General features: G+C 45.0%; 1 protein-coding gene across 3 annotated transcripts in view; it reads right to left on the bottom strand.

The window, feature by feature from the left end:
• LOC110530502 (GREB1-like protein) overlaps nucleotides 1–15711 on the bottom strand; it is an 86494-nt gene that overhangs the window by 31279 nt on the left and 39504 nt on the right. For all 3 annotated transcript variants that reach the window (XR_016482598.1, XM_090182563.1, XM_090182564.1), the window contains 13 exons: nucleotides 15439–15561; nucleotides 14285–14413; nucleotides 13940–14065; nucleotides 13145–13282; nucleotides 12883–13068; nucleotides 8499–8798; nucleotides 7036–7164; nucleotides 4834–4968; nucleotides 4462–4659; nucleotides 4086–4266; nucleotides 3618–3810; nucleotides 1404–1537; nucleotides 942–1284 (listed from right to left, as the gene is read on the bottom strand). Coding sequence is in view for 2 of the 3 variants with exons in the window: in XM_090182563.1 (XP_090038689.1) it covers nucleotides 942–1284; nucleotides 1404–1537; nucleotides 3618–3810; nucleotides 4086–4266; nucleotides 4462–4659; nucleotides 4834–4968; nucleotides 7036–7164; nucleotides 8499–8798; nucleotides 12883–13068; nucleotides 13145–13282; nucleotides 13940–14065; nucleotides 14285–14413; nucleotides 15439–15561 (2315 nt within the window). In the remaining variant the exon portion in view is untranslated. The remainder of the gene's footprint in view (nucleotides 1–941; nucleotides 1285–1403; nucleotides 1538–3617; nucleotides 3811–4085; nucleotides 4267–4461; nucleotides 4660–4833; nucleotides 4969–7035; nucleotides 7165–8498; nucleotides 8799–12882; nucleotides 13069–13144; nucleotides 13283–13939; nucleotides 14066–14284; nucleotides 14414–15438; nucleotides 15562–15711) is intronic.

The following is a 15711-nucleotide window of genomic DNA, read 5'->3' as shown; positions in this document are numbered from 1 at the left end:
CAGCTGTTCCAAAAGACAATGTGATCACGCTCTCCACAATGTGAGTAAGACCTTTAAACAGGTCAACATTCACAAGGCAGCAGGGCCAGATGGATTACCAGGACGTGTACTGTGAGCATGCGCTATACAACTGGCAAGTGTCTTCACTGACATTTTCAGCCTCTACCAACATGTTTTACGCAGACCACCATAGTGCCTGTGCCCAAGAACACTAAGGTAACCTGCCTAAATGACTACCAACCCATAGCACTCACATCTGTAGCCATGAAGTGCTTTAAAAGGTTGGTCATGGCTCATATCAACACCATTATACCAGAAACCCCAGACCCACTCCAATTTGCATACCACACCAACAGATCCACAGATGATGCAATCTCTATTGCACTCCACACTGCCCTTTCTCACCTGAACAAAAGGGAACACCCATGTGAGAAGCCATAAGACTCCTGAACACCTAATCAAATGGCTACTCAGACTATTTGCATTGCCGCCCCCTCTTTTACACCGCTGCTACTCTCTGTTGTTATCATCATAGTCATCATAGTCACTTTAACAAATCTACCCACATGTACATATGACCTATATGAACCGGTGGTCCCGCACATTGACTCTGTACCGGTACCCCCCTGTATATAGTCTCGCTATTGTTAATCTTTAATTACTTGTTACTTATATTTCTTATTCTTATCTGTATTTATTTTGTTTTTAACTGCATTGTTGATTAGGGGCTCGTAAGTAAGCATATCACTGTAAGGTCTACTACACTTGTATTCGGCACATGTGACTAATAAGATTTGATTTGATTCTAAACCTAACCCTAACTGTGACGTTAACAAGTAGTTGCTTATCAACAGATATTTTGTTGATGGTATTACCATATGTAGAGCACCTACAGATGGACTATCCAAACTATCCAAATAAAGTGTGACCCCAAATCTCACCCTGAGTCGGTTAGCGAAGTGTCGTGGAAGCCTGAGCTCGGCGGCAGGGTTCCCCAGCAGTATGGCAAAGCAGAACTGGAGACCCAGCTTGTCCCTGACGTCCTCCAGGCGCTCCTGGGCCAGCATGGCTAGCTGCAGAGAGGGCACCCGGATCAGCAGCATGTGGCCCCGGCCCCTGGTCCCCTCCCGGCCCGGAGCACTGATCAGATCCTCCACCATGGCCAGGGTCTCGGGGGTGATGTTGTCCCGTAGGGAAGGAGAGGAGATCAGAGCCATCATGGCTTCTGTGTACTGCTGGATCAACAGGTAGCTCCTGATCACCATGCTGTGTAGGTGGGGATGTCTGCAAAAGAGAAAGTACAGGTGGTGGTGTTAGTCGTTTTACGGCAGGTTTGGTGTCCAGGTGAACTGGCTTAGCAGCTTTTTGGGGACCTGACCCCTGACGCAGAGTGACTGACTGACCTCTCCAGCAGCATGTTGACCATCTTCTCGAAGGCGTCATCACAGCGCAGGATGGGGCTGGCCACCCCCCACCGCAGAGAGCTGCTGTTGTCCCTCAGGCCAAAGTACACCAGCTCCTTAGGAGAGACCTCCCCCTATGGGTCAAACACAAGAACATCAGCTGCTGTCTATGCAAACTGACTGTTCTCTGTGTCTGTCAGTTACATTTACATTTGTTTTTAATTTTATTTATTTAACCAGGTAGGCCAGTTGAGAACAAGTTCTCATTTACAACTGCGACCTGGCCAAGATAAAGCAAAGCAGTGCGACACAAACAATACAGAGTTACACATGGGATAAACAGACGTACAGTCAATAACACAATAGAAAAATCTATTTCCAGTGTGTGCAAATGTATAAAGGCAATAAATACGCCATAGAGGAGAAAAAAAATACAATTTAGCAATAACACTGGAGTGATAGATGTGCAAGTAGAGATACTGGGGTGCAAAAGAGCAAAAATATAAAAATGTGGGGATGAGGTAGTTGGGTGGGCTATTTACAGGTGGGCTGTGTACAGGTGCAGTGATCGGTAAGCTGCTCTGACTGCTGATGCTTATAGCTAATGAGGGAGATGTAAGTCTCCAGCTTCAGTGACTGTTGCAGTTCGTTCCAGTCATTGGCAGCAGAACTGGAAGGAAAGGTGGCCAAAAGAGGTGTTGGCTTGGGGGATGACCAGAGAAATATACCTGCTGGAACGCGTGCTGCTGTTGCTATGGTGACCAGCGAGCTGAGATAAGGCGGGGATTTACCTAGCAAAGACTTATAGATGACCTGGAGCCAGTGGGTTTGGCGACGGATATGTAGTGAGGGCCAGCCAACGGGAGCATACAGGTCACAGTGGTGGGTAGTATATGGGGCTTTAGTGACAAAACGGATGGCACTGTGATAGACTACATCCAATTTGCTGAGTAGAGTGTCGGAGGCTATTTTTTAAATGACATGGCTGAAGTCGTGGATCGGTAGGATGGTCAGCTTTACGAGGGTATGTTTGGCAGCATGAGTGAAGGAGGCTTTGTTGCGAAATCGGAATACGATTCTAGATTTCATTTTGTATTGGAGATATTTAATTAATGTGAGTCTCGAAGGAGAGTTTACAGTCTAACCAGACACCTAAGTATTTGTAGTTGTCCACATATTCTAAGTCAGAACCGTCTAGAGTAGTGATGCTAATCAGGCAGACAGGTGCGGGCAGCGATCAATTGAAGAGCATGCATTTAGTTTTACTAGCATTTAAGAAAAGTTGGAGGCCACGGAAGGAGTGTTGTATGGCATTGAAGCTTGTTTGGAGGTGTGTTAACACAGTGTCAAAAGAAGGGCCAGATGATTCAGAATGGTGTTGCCTGCGTAGAGGTGGATCAGCGAATCACCAGCAGCAAGAGCCACATCGTTGATGTATACAGAGAAAAGAGTCGGCTCGAGAATTGAACCCTGTGGCACCACCATAGAGACCACCAGAAATCAGGACAACAGGCCCTCCGATTTGACACACTGAACTCTATCTGAGAGTCTGATAAGAATGCGGTGATTGCCAGAGTCGAAAGCCTTGGCCAGGTCGATGAAGACGGCTGCACTGTACTCTATTTTATCGATGGTGGTTATGATATCGTTTAGGACCTTGAGCGTGGCTGAAGTGCACCCGTGACCAGCTCGGAAAACAGATTGCATAGTGGAGAAGGTACAGTGGGATTCTAAATGTCCTGTGATCTGTTTGTTAACTTGGCTTTCGAAGACTTTAGAAAGGCAGGGCAGGATGGATATAGATCTGTAGCAGTTTGGGTTTAGAGTGTCTCCCCCTATGTTTTTGTCACACTGCTTTGCTTTATCTTGGCCATGTCGCAGTTGTAAATGAGAACTTGTTCTCAACTGGCCTACCTGGTTAAATAAAGGTGAAATAAAAATAAATTCATACAATTTGAAGAGGGGGGGTGACTGTGGCAGCTTTCCAATCTTGTTGTCTCAGTGGTGGAACAATTTTCGACCCCATTATTTGTGCGGCTATTTAGATGTTTTTACTTGCATTGACTGTGATATGGGTTTGTTTTCCTACCTTAGTTGAATGCACTGACTAAGTCGCTTTTGATAGAAGTGTCTGCTAAATGACCCAAATGTGAATGTAATTCCAAATAGGTACCACCAGAAGATGTAGATGAACCATTGCACAGGGCCACTCACCAGGCTGTCTGTGTTGTCTGGCCAGTGCACCTCGTTGTGAACGCTGATGCGGGACTGTCTTGTCTGCAGGGCGAAGGGGAAGCAGCTGACCTGCAGCACCAGCAGGTTCAAGGCCTCCAGGACCTCCTGGCAGTTTACCACCCTGTCAGCTATACCCTGAAGCTCCTCGTGGCACACCGAGCCGGACCGGGCACTACACAGCGAGGGGAAACAAAAATGAAGGTAAGTTGTTCTGTCCTGTTCTATATTTATGACGAAAAATATACCTCTGCTCTTTTCTGTCTTGTTCTGACTTGGCTTGGGCTGTTCTATTCTTATTCAGTACAATGTGTAGCCGAGGACTGACCCTCTAGCCAGAGCAAAGTTTTCATTACAACATCTGTCAGAACCAACAGGATCAGCAGCACAACTTCCAGTTTACTCAAATCTGTGTGTGCATGTGTGTGTGTGTGTGTGTGTATGTGTTACCTGGTCAGGTCCACGTGGGAGTTGTCGTGGATGAGCACGAACAGGGTGTAGGGATTCTGTTTGACTTTCCTCATAAAGGCCTCCATCTTGGCGTGGACGTCTCCATCTAGACGCACCACGTACTGGTCTGACCTCTGGTGAGCTGAGGAAGCATCCTCTATACCCAGGTCCACTAGCACTCCTGTTAGAGACAGCCAGAAAGAGATTACTAAAAGTCCAACAATCATTACTAAGAAACGTCATAAAAGGCAGATATACTGTAATCTTGAGATGAGTCTCTTGTAGACGACCACCTAAAGATGTGATTTTTCAATCCATTGTATTGCCAGTGCAGCCTTTAAATTCTAATTTGACCCTGTCCGCCCCTCATGAATACCTGATTGTTGGATGCGATGAGAGGTCTGGTTCATCAGGACGTGAGACGGAGAAACCAGAACCAGGAAGTCCACCTTGCAGAAGCGGCCCAGGTCCAGACTCTGGCTGCCTGAGTCTGCTATGGAACACACCAGGGAGAGCAGGCTCCTGGCTACACTCAGCTGGGGAGAGTGGATCTGAAACATGTCACTCAGCAGATCTGTTGGAGAAGGGGGGGAGGAACCTGCAGGTCAGCATACTGGAAACTTAGAGCTGAATATATACAGTAGATTACTTTGATATCTATCCATCCATATTCTGATCCAGAAGCTTCATAGTGAGTCTCCAGCAGGAGGAGGAGGAGAAGACGGACCATACAGTAGCCATGCCTCACCTGACTCGGAGGGAGGTACCATGGTGGCTGCCTCATGGGACGGGATGTGGTCGGTGACATCGCCCTGGAAGGGCTGGATGACCTGGCCCTTCCGTTGCCGCTGGATGTGTAGCAGCTGCTTGTCCAGGTTGTCCCCTGGAAACAACAACACAACAGGCCACCACCCGTCAGAGACAAAGACACTCACACACACAGCAGCTACATAAGCAAAACCTCATCAAATATTGATGTCTGTCTGTGACACAGTGTCCCGTTCCCATTCTGTGACTGCCAAACTGCCAGTTCAAGGTATTGCTGAAGAAAGCAGTAGGGATGGGCCAGTGGGCATTAAGGAAGGTGAATATGCATCATTGGGAAAAGATACATAAACAGAATAATATGGGACCTAGATTGTGGTGTTGTTCTGTTTTCATATTGACACTAAAATAAACATTGTCCTTGAAACACAGTTCATGTTTGTTTGATTAATTGATTGATTCATTAAATGGACTACCTACATACAGTGGGGCGCAAAAGTATTTAGTCAGCCACCAATTGTGCAAGTTCTCCCACAAAAGATGAGAGAGGCCTGTAATTTACATCATAGGTACACTTCAACTATGACAGACAAAATGAGAAAAAAAATTCTGAAAATAACATTATAGGATTTTTAATGAATTTATTTGCAAATTATGGTGGAAAATAAGTATTTGGTCAATAACAAAAGTTTATCTCAATACTTGAGATACTGTTATATACCCTTTGTTGGCAATGACAGAGGTCAAACATTTTCTGTAAGTCTTCACAAGGTTTTCACACACTGTTGCTGGTATTTTGGCCCATTCCTCCATGCAGATCTCCTCTAGAGCAGTGATGTTTTGGGGCTGTTGCTGGGCAACACGGACTTTCAACTCCCTCCAATGATTTTCTATGGGGTTGAGATCTGGAGACTGGCTAGGCCACTCCAGGACCTTGAAATGCTTCTTACAAAGCCACTCCTTCGTTGCCCGGGTGGTGTGTTTAGGATCATTGTCATGCTGAAAGACCCAGCCACGTTTCATCTTCAATGCCCTTGCTGGTGGAAGGAGGTTTTCACTCAAAATCTCACGATACATGGCCCCATTCAATCTTTCCTTTACATGGATCAGTCGTCCTGGTCCCTTTGCAGAAAAACAGCCCCAAAGCATGATGTTTCCACCCCCATGCTTCACAGTAGGTATGGTGTTCTTTGGATGCAACTCAGCATTCTTTGTCCTCCAAACACGACGAGTTGAGTTTTTACCAAAAAGTTATATTTTGGTTTCATCTGACCATATGACATTCTCCCAATCTTCTTCTGGATCATCCAAATGCTCTCTAGCAAACTTCAGATAGGCCTGGACATGTACTGGCTTAAGCAGGGGGACACGTCAGGCACTGCAGGATTTGAGTCCCTGGCGGCGTAGTGTGTTACTGATGGTAGGCTTTGTTACTTTGGTCCCAGCTCTCTGCAGGTCATTCACTAGGTCCCCCCGTGTGGTTCTGGGATTTTTGCTCATCGTTCTTGTGATCATTTTGACCCCACGAGGTGAGATCTTGCGTGGAGCCCCAGATCGAGGCAGATTATCAGTGGTCTTGTATGTCTTCCATTTCCTAATAATGGCTCCCACAGTTGATTTCTTCAAACCAAGCTGCTTACCTATTGCAGATTCAGTCTTCCCAGCCTGCTGCAGGTCTACAATTTTGTTTCTGGTGTCCTTTGACAGCTCTTTGGTCTTGGCCATAGTGGAGTTTGGAGTGTGACTGTTTGAGGTTGTGGACAGGCATCTTTTATACTGATAACAAGTTCAAACAGGTGCCATTAATACAGGTAACGAGTGGAGGACAGAGGAGCCTCTTAAAGAAGAAGTTACAGGTCTGTGAGAGCCAGAAATCTTGCTTGTTTGTAGGTGACCAAATACTTATTTTCCACCATAATTTGCAAATAAATTCATTAAAAACAATGTGATTTTCTGATTTTCTTTTCTGATTTTGTCTGTCATAGTTGAAGTGTACCTATGATGAAAATTACAGGCCTCTCTCATCTTTTTAAGTGGGAGAACTTGCACAATTGGTGGCTGACTAAATATTTTTTTGCCCCACTGTAATTACTTTTCCTCCAACAAAAAAATGAGAAAATAGAGTAGAAATGATCTTTGAGTTTTTTCCATTGATGTCCTGTCCCATGGCACTTACTATGCTCACCTAGTGATGTGGTTTTGAAGTTAGACTCTAGGACACTGACTTTTCCTGTTATGAGCTCGTAGCTGATCTCCTTCAGGAACTCATTGGTGGTGAGCATTCCCTCAGCTAGTGCTCTCGCCTGGTACTTCCCTGTAAGACACATGTAGACAAGTGTGAATGAGCCTGAGTGTCCTTTGCGCCGTAAGACTGTTTCAGCCCACAGAGCTAATGCCTAGGCAGCTCTGGGAGCTGACGCAAGACTACCAGAGGGTAGTGAGGTCTGCACAACGCATCACCGGGGGCAAACTACCTGCCCTCCAGGACACCTACACCACCCGATGTCACAGGAAGGCCATAAAGATCATCAAGGACATCAACCACCCGAGCCACTGCCTGTTCACCCCGCTATCATCCAGAAGGCGAGGTCAGTACAGGTGCATCAAAGCTGGGACCGAGAGACTGAAAAACAGCTTCTATCTCAAGGCCATCAGACTGTTAAACAGCCACCACTAACATTGAGTGGCTGCTGCCAACACACTGACACTGACTCAACTCCAGCCACTTTAATAATGGGAATTGATGGGAAATGATGTAAATATATCACTAGCCACTTTAAACAATGCTACCTTATATAATGTTACTTACCCTACATTATTCATCTCATATGCATACGTATATACTGTACTCTATATCATCGACTGTATCCTTATGTAATACATGTATCACTAGCCACTTTAACTATGCCACTTTGTTTACATACTCATCTCATATGTATATACTGTACTCGATACCATCTACTGTATCTTGCCTATGCTGCTCTGTACCATCACTCATTCATATATCCTTATGTACATATTCTTTATCCCCTTACACTGTGTACAAGACAGTAGTTTTGGAATTGTTAGTTAGATTACTTGTTGGTTATTACTGCATTGTCGGAACTAGAAGCACAAGCATTTCGCTACACTCGCATTAACATCTGCTAACCATGTGTATGTGACAAATAAAATTTGATTTGATTTGATTTGACTTAGGGTCTCAGGCAAGGTTCACCTACTATAATTACTTCCTTTGGTACGCTATTAATCAGGGATCATAAACTAGATTCAGTTGTGGGCCAATTCTTTCTAGAATGGATAGTCAAGGGGCCGGAACATAATTACAAATAATTTTAACAGATGTAATATTTAACTAAAACGTAACTATTTCAAACCTTGTTACATTTATATACGATCACATATATCTCTTTATTATGGAAACAGATTTGCAAAATTAAAATCACTTGGAGCTGATTTGCTGGTGTCTTTTATATCCAACAAATATATAAAAAATGTTATCTGAGAAAACTTGGGGCGGGGGTCAAATCACCCGTTGGCCAAATTCGGACCGTGGACCACCAGTTGGGGAACACTGCTATAACTATACAGACACAACACATATAGGTATTGTAGTGTAAAGACAGTATGAGAACTGAGAACACTCACCCAGAACGAGCACACAGAACTCATTGCCGCTCATCTTGGAGGCAAAAACAATAACCACGTAGGTGGGCAGGCACTGTTGGTGGGGCGGCCCATTGCAGAGTGAGCGCAGGGACTCGGAGATGCCCTCCCCCAGGGAGTTTTGGGTGACTAGGACCTGAACCCTGCCCCCAGTTACGCTGGCCCCCAGGCGGGCTAGCCAGGGCAGCTGGGCCGGGGAGATGGAGAGACCTCCAGGACAAATTAACATAGCCTTCAGCACAATCTGCTCTAACAACTCCCTCAGAGGGATCTGCTCCGAACCTGGGGTGGGGGAGGAGAGATGAGGAGAGGACAAGTGTAGAGAAGAGAAGTAAAGAGAACAGAAGATAAAAAATGCATATATCAGTTTCCCATGTCTACTTGCTATTTGTTTTGCAGGGGACAGTGTTCTTATGCAGTGCTTCATTTGAGCTGGATCCTCCGGTACCTCTCTGTTTTGGACTGTTTTGTTTCCGGAACCTCTCATGGCCTGAGAAGTAATTTTCACTTTTAGCAATGTAAAAATTTGAAAAAAAGTTGCCTCTTTGTTAAATCCCCTGCCCCAATGTAATGTGAAAAAGTAGATATTCGAAGAGTTGATTCGGGTTGGGCTGGCTTACGGTTTGGGCAACATTACAACCTATGCTTGAGACAAACGCGTGGCCATGGCAGTGTGAGAAGAACGCCTGCATCTCTCACAGAACTAGAATGACATTCACTTTCTATGATCCCTCTCTCTGCTCTGATAGACATGACCCTGCAACTCTCATCTCTCCAGCACAAAGGGTTCTGGAGCTGCAGCACCCCTGGTGAATTGAAATAAATGAGCCAAAGTTATAGAGTTACTGCTATCTGTTCAAAAATAAATGAAATAATTCAGAGTAGCCTACTACACCAAGAAAAGGCCTATAATTTTGACACAGAGAATCAATAACTTCTTTTAAAAAATGGCCTAGTTGTGGATTGTGTATATTCCAACAACAAGGCATAGCCTACAGACGGGAACACGCGGCAAATCTGTGAATGAACAGCATGAAAAATAAAAAATAAACCTTTTTCCAATATAATCGCAGGAAAACACAGGTTGGAATGCAAATGGTTCCTGATGAAAAGAGAAGACTCTAATTTGTCTGCAGGAGGCTAACAAAATATTTCATTTTACAAAGTAAAATAACAGAGACATGCTTTCAAGTGAAACTGGACTATAATTTCCTCCTCATATTGTAGCCACAAGTGTCTCCACACACCTAGGATATTGATGGATTCAAGACAAGGTCATTTTTATCACATTCTCAGTTTGTCAGTGTCAAAGTAGTCTGTCAATTTGACAACTTAAAGATTCCAGTTATGTAAAATTATCCAGAATTGCATTATACTTAGACCACACTAGGTCAGCTGTATAAGGAAATAAGCAAACAGGAAACCACTCACCCAGAGGCGGCGCTCCTAGTGGCCGGAGACTTTAATGCAGAGAAACTTAAAAACAGTTCTACCAAATTTCCATCAACATGTTAAATGTGCAACCAGAGGGAAAAAAATACTAGATCACCTGTACTCCACACACAGAGACACATACAAAGCTCTCCCTCTCCCTCCATTTGGTAAATACGATGATTCCTGCGTACAAGCAAAAATTAAAGTAGGAAGCACCAGTGGTCAGATGAAGCAGATGCTAAACTACAGGACTGTTTTGTTATGACAGACTGGAATATGTTCCAGTATTCTTCCTATGGCATTGAGGAGTACACCACATCAGTCACTGGCTTTATCAATAAGTGCATTGAGGACGTCGTCCCCACAGTGACTGTATGTACATACCCCAACCAGAAGCCATGGATGACAGGCAACATTCACACTGAGCTAAAGGGTAGAGCTGCCGCTTTCAAGGTGCGGGACTCTAACCCGGAAGCTTACAAGAAATCCCGCTATGCCCTGCGACCAATCATCAACCAGGCAAAGAGCCAATACAGGGCTAAGATTGAATCACACTACACCGGCTCCAACGCTCGTCGGATGTGTCAGGGCTTGCAAACTATTACAGACTACAAAGGGAAGCACAGCCGCGAGCTACTCTCTGTTCATCATATATGCATAGTCACTTTAACGATACCTACATGTACATACTACCTCAATAAGCCTGACTAACAGGTGTCTGTATATAGCCTTGCTACTCTTTTTTCAAATGTCTTTTTACTGTTGTTTTATTTCTTTACTTACCCACACACACACACACACACACACACACACACACACACACACACACACCTTTTTCCCCCGCACCATTGGTTAGAGCCTGTAAGTAAGCATTTCACTGTAAGGTGAACACCTGTTGTATTCGGCGAACATGACAAATAAACTTTGATTTGATTTGATTTGAAATGCGTTTATAAAAGGCCTTTATAAAAGGCCACATTTCTTCCGGACCGTTGGCACTAAAAACGTTCCTCCATGTGTGCAACTTCTGCTCTATGCCTCTACGCAAATGCGATGATATGCACACAATGCTTTATTAGCCTATAAAGGTGATTTTCTTTTCTCATGCGTTCCGGTACCTCAGAGCTCCCTAGGTCTCCCCCCTCTCACCCTCACTTTTTGTTCCGGCACCTCCCGATTTACAAATTATGCACTGGTCTTATGTTTGTATAGTGTGAACAAGATGTTCATCTCAAGGTCATGCTTTTTGGAGCTGCCATTAAAGTGCATCAGTGAAGGTAAGTGGAGCAGTGGCAGGGATGGAGCACTTTGAGTTACAATGGGGGAGGGGGATCCGACTACCTCATCAATGTTACCCATAGAGGTACACTACATGACCAAAAGTATATGGGCATCTGCTCGTCGAAAATTTAATTCCAAAATCATAGGCATTAAAATGGAGTTGGTCCCCCTGGCTCACAGTCAGTGTTCCAATTCATCCCAAAGTTGTTCAATGGGGTTGAGGTCAGGACTCTGTGCAGGTCAGTCAAGTTCTTCCACACCGATCTCGACAAACCATTTCTGTACAGACATCGCTTTGTCCATGGGGGAATTGGCATGCTGAAACAGGAAAGGGCCTTCTCCAAACTGTTGCCACAAAGTTGTAATCACAGAATCGTCCAGAATGTCATTGTATGCTGTAGCGTTAAGACTTCCCATCACTGGAGGTAACAGGCCTCGCCCAAACCATGAAAAACAAACCCCAGACCATTATTCCTCCTCCACCAAACTTTACATTTGGCACCAAGCTTTCGGGCAGGTAGCATTCTCCAGGCATACGCCAAATCCAGATTCATCTGTGGGACTGCCAGATGGTGAAGTGTGATTCATCACTCCACTGCTCCGGAGTCCAATGGCGTCGATCTTTACACCACTCCAGCCGACGCATGGTGATCTCCGGGTTTTGTGCGGCTGCCATGGAAACCCATTTGATGAAGCTCCTGATGAACAGTTCTTATGCTGACGTTTCTGCCGGAGGCACTTTGGAACTCAGTAGTGAGAGTTACAACCGAGGACAGACGATTTTTACGTGCTACGAAGTGGCCTACCACTTCGCGGCTGAGCCATTGTTGCTCCTAGACATTTCCACTTCACAATAACAGCACTTACTGTTGACTGGGGCAGCTCTAGCTGGGTAGAAATTTGATGAACTGACTTGTTGAAAGGTGGCATCCTATAACGGTGCCACGTTGAATGTCACTGAACTCTTCAGTAAGCCATTCTACTGCCAATGTTCCTCTATGGAGATTGCATGGCTGTGTGCTTGATGTTATACACCTGTCTGTAACGGGTGTGGCTGAAATAGCCAAATCCACTCATTTGAAGGGGTGTCCATATACCTTTGTATATAAAGTTAGAAGACGGAACATTGTATCGTCCCATTATTGCGTTTGTGAGTGCACGGGCGGCGCCATTGAGACCATTACCATTTTGAAGTAGTACATTTTCTTCTTCTACTACTTCTATGAGTTGATAAACAAACGGAAAGGGTGCACACCGCCCCCTGTAGTGTGTTGTTAGAACCGGTATGAAGCCAAGGTTGGCCATTTACTGCCACCTGCAGTTATGGAATATTTGCTCATGAGTATAATTAATTAGCTGATCTCTCCTGATGACCTGAATGGAATTATGTGATCCTTCCTGAACCAATAGGAAGACCCACCTAGTTGATATCTTCAAAATGTTGAAAATCTTCAATGGTGCTGCCCATGCTAAGCCTGTCTTTTGGGCACTAGAGTCCTCTGTCATTCTCTATTGTGTTACCAAACTTAAAACAACCAGGCCTTGGCTGAGCTTAGCCTGTGTGATTCAAAATGTTATATAAGTCTTCCATATCGAACAGGGTGTATGCATGCATGTGCGTGCAAGTGTATGAGTGTTTTGAGACCTTTACCTAGCCTTGCAAGGTACTGCAGGGTGAGGAGTATTATGGTTTCCACACTGAGCAGTTGGCTACTGTTCAGTCCAAGACTGGACAGGGTCTTCTCAGTCAGCTTGTTGCCTTTATAGCAGCTCACTAGCAGGGGGCTCACCACAATGTCCCCCACGTTCCCGTAGAAGTATGGTAACGTACCATGCCCTGCCAAACATCAGAGTTAATTCAATTCACTTAAATTCAATTCAATTGCAGTCAGTCAAAGAATGGTGGTTTGTACCGATGAGGATGACGGGACGGACTCCTGAGGTGTTGAGCAGGTTGTTGGGGACGATGACAGTCTCTCCGGCAGTGACAGGTTGGGGCTGAAGGACCCCTGCTACAGGCGGCTGAGGAGTAGGCATAGCCAGTACAGAGCCTGATGGAAAAGACAGAGAGCTACATGTCAATACTGGGATTAGAATACAGCTAGACATCAGCTCAGCACCAACTCAGCACCAACTCTCCTCCTCCAGCAGACTTTCACTGAAAACATTATCTAGCATAGATAATTCTACTGAACTACTCACCAGGACCATGACGAGGCCAACCCACTCCAGAAGGAGAGTTGGCCTGGTCTACTGTAGATTTTTCAGATTGTTATTTGAAGATAACCATGTCCAATGTTTGTAGGTGGGGTGGTCATACACATGGCTCTATACAGCCCTTTATCCTCTGGATATATACAGAATAAAACCAGGGAATATACTGTATGTCTCCTTTAAGTCATAGTGTCCTGGCTCTCCTAGCTTCGCAGACCTCTCAGTTTTAGCGATTCTCTGTTCATACTGTATCTGCACTAACCCGTCTGACCCGATCTCCATGGAGATGCTGAATGAATCACACTGACAACAGAGAATGTCTCAGATCTTGTGTCCTTCCTTCTCCCGAAAAGGGAGGTCAATGTACTAGTCAACATCACGCACGCATGCACACAGAGACAGAGACAGAGACAGAGACAGAGACAGAGAGAGGCTAAATTAATCTGTCCCTATGTAAATAAACAATAAAAATGATCAAAAACTCTGTGCCGGACCTGGGGAGTAGACGATGGGTTGGATGGTGGGCATAGGGATGGCTGTAGGGGGGACTGGGACCAGGGGGTTGGGGTGCCAACCGCGGTGGCGCTTCTTGGGCGGGCCAAGGGTCATGGCAGACAAAACTGGATAGAAAACAACACAAGAGGAACATATGAATAAACTGCAGAATACCTACAATCCTGGTCCCCAGAACATTCACTGGGCTTCTACAATAGCAATCTATGAGTAAATGTACTATTTCAGAACATAGAATCTAAACCGAGGAGCTAGGGCGGTTGAGTTACCCTCAGTTGGGTTTAAAACAGCAACACAAAGGTTTGGGAGGAGAACATGGTGCTCACCAGGGCTGTTTCCTGGGTCTGAGGTTCTGTACCCCTGTCCTTGGGTTTCCAGAGACACCTGGGAGAGGCTCAGTAACGGGGGGCGGCCCTCTGCACCCAGTCCGCTAGCCGGACTGTTCACTATCAGAACTGTGGGCGCGCACACACAGACAGACAGACAGACAGACAGACAGACAGACAGACAGACAGACAAACACACAGACAGACACACAGACATACACACAGACACACACAGACACACCATACATTGTTATGATGCATTTCACCACAGTTCATTTTCAGATGATTCGATGCTAAATCATTTACTTTCGTAAGACAATTTTTTGAGAGATGCCATACGTGAAATGCACATTTATCTTCCTCTCTTATAGGAAACAAATAGTAAAAAAATACAAGAGATACATGTGTTTGATAATCACAAAAGAAAACCAATCATCCTGACATATCTTCCTAATACAGAGACTGAGCAATATACTTTATAAGAAGGATTTATGCCCGCCTAACACTGAGCTATTGGTTTCTTATTGCCAATGAACTGATGGGGCACTTACCAATCTCAGATTCACTGTGTGTGCATATACGCTAACACATTGATCAGTACAGTATGTGTAGCCCAGGCCTGTCAATCTCGCAACCTTGTAAACGAGCTAATGGATAGCCGGCCCTTAAAAAGTCATTACAGGGATTTTCTGCTCATTATTGATGAGGCCTGTGTGCATACGGCATCACTTCTGCTATGCGCCCTGGTCTGAGTAGGAGAATGAGCTGTTGCCTACAAATATGTTGGTTTACATGGCCAAGCATAGGCCAGATGGAGCTGTGGAGTGTAGATTCTTCTACTGACTGGACACACACACACACACACACACACACACACACACACACACACACACACAAACACACACACACACACACACACACACACACACACAAGGAATGTTCTGAAATACCCAGACTAAAGCCTATTACACATGAGGCAGTCTGCATAATATCACTGGATGTTATTGCTGTATGATGTACCATGGTGTAAAACACTTTGAAGCTGACGTTGTGGGAGAAAGATGACTATGCGATGGAGATGTGATCACACATAGATTAACACAATGTCACCCAGAAACAGTGGTGGTAGAACAAGAGTAGAAGAAGAGTTGAACCTATTGGTAGAGTCTCTGTCCCAGGGGTAGAGGCCAAAGGTTTGAGGAAGCTGCCCTCTCGGGCCAGGTCCTGGGCTGAGAGGAACACAGAGGATGCAGAGGGAATTCTGGTAGATGGGGAGTCTGGAGGGCAATAAAAACACAGTGTGGGTGTTAGAATGGGTCCTGTCAAGTGACGTTTACCAAACTGTCTCCAAACAACACTAACAAATCAACAATAATGACTCATTCCAGTTTTTCCATTACAACAAGTAGACCATAACTGCCCCCTTT

The sequence above is a fragment of the Oncorhynchus mykiss genome, chromosome 8 (assembly GCF_057628025.1).
Source record: "Oncorhynchus mykiss isolate SJ-2025 chromosome 8, ASM5762802v1, whole genome shotgun sequence".
Classification (NCBI taxonomy): Eukaryota; Metazoa; Chordata; class Actinopteri; order Salmoniformes; family Salmonidae; genus Oncorhynchus; species Oncorhynchus mykiss.
This window is presented reverse-complemented; position numbering and strand designations above follow the sequence as displayed.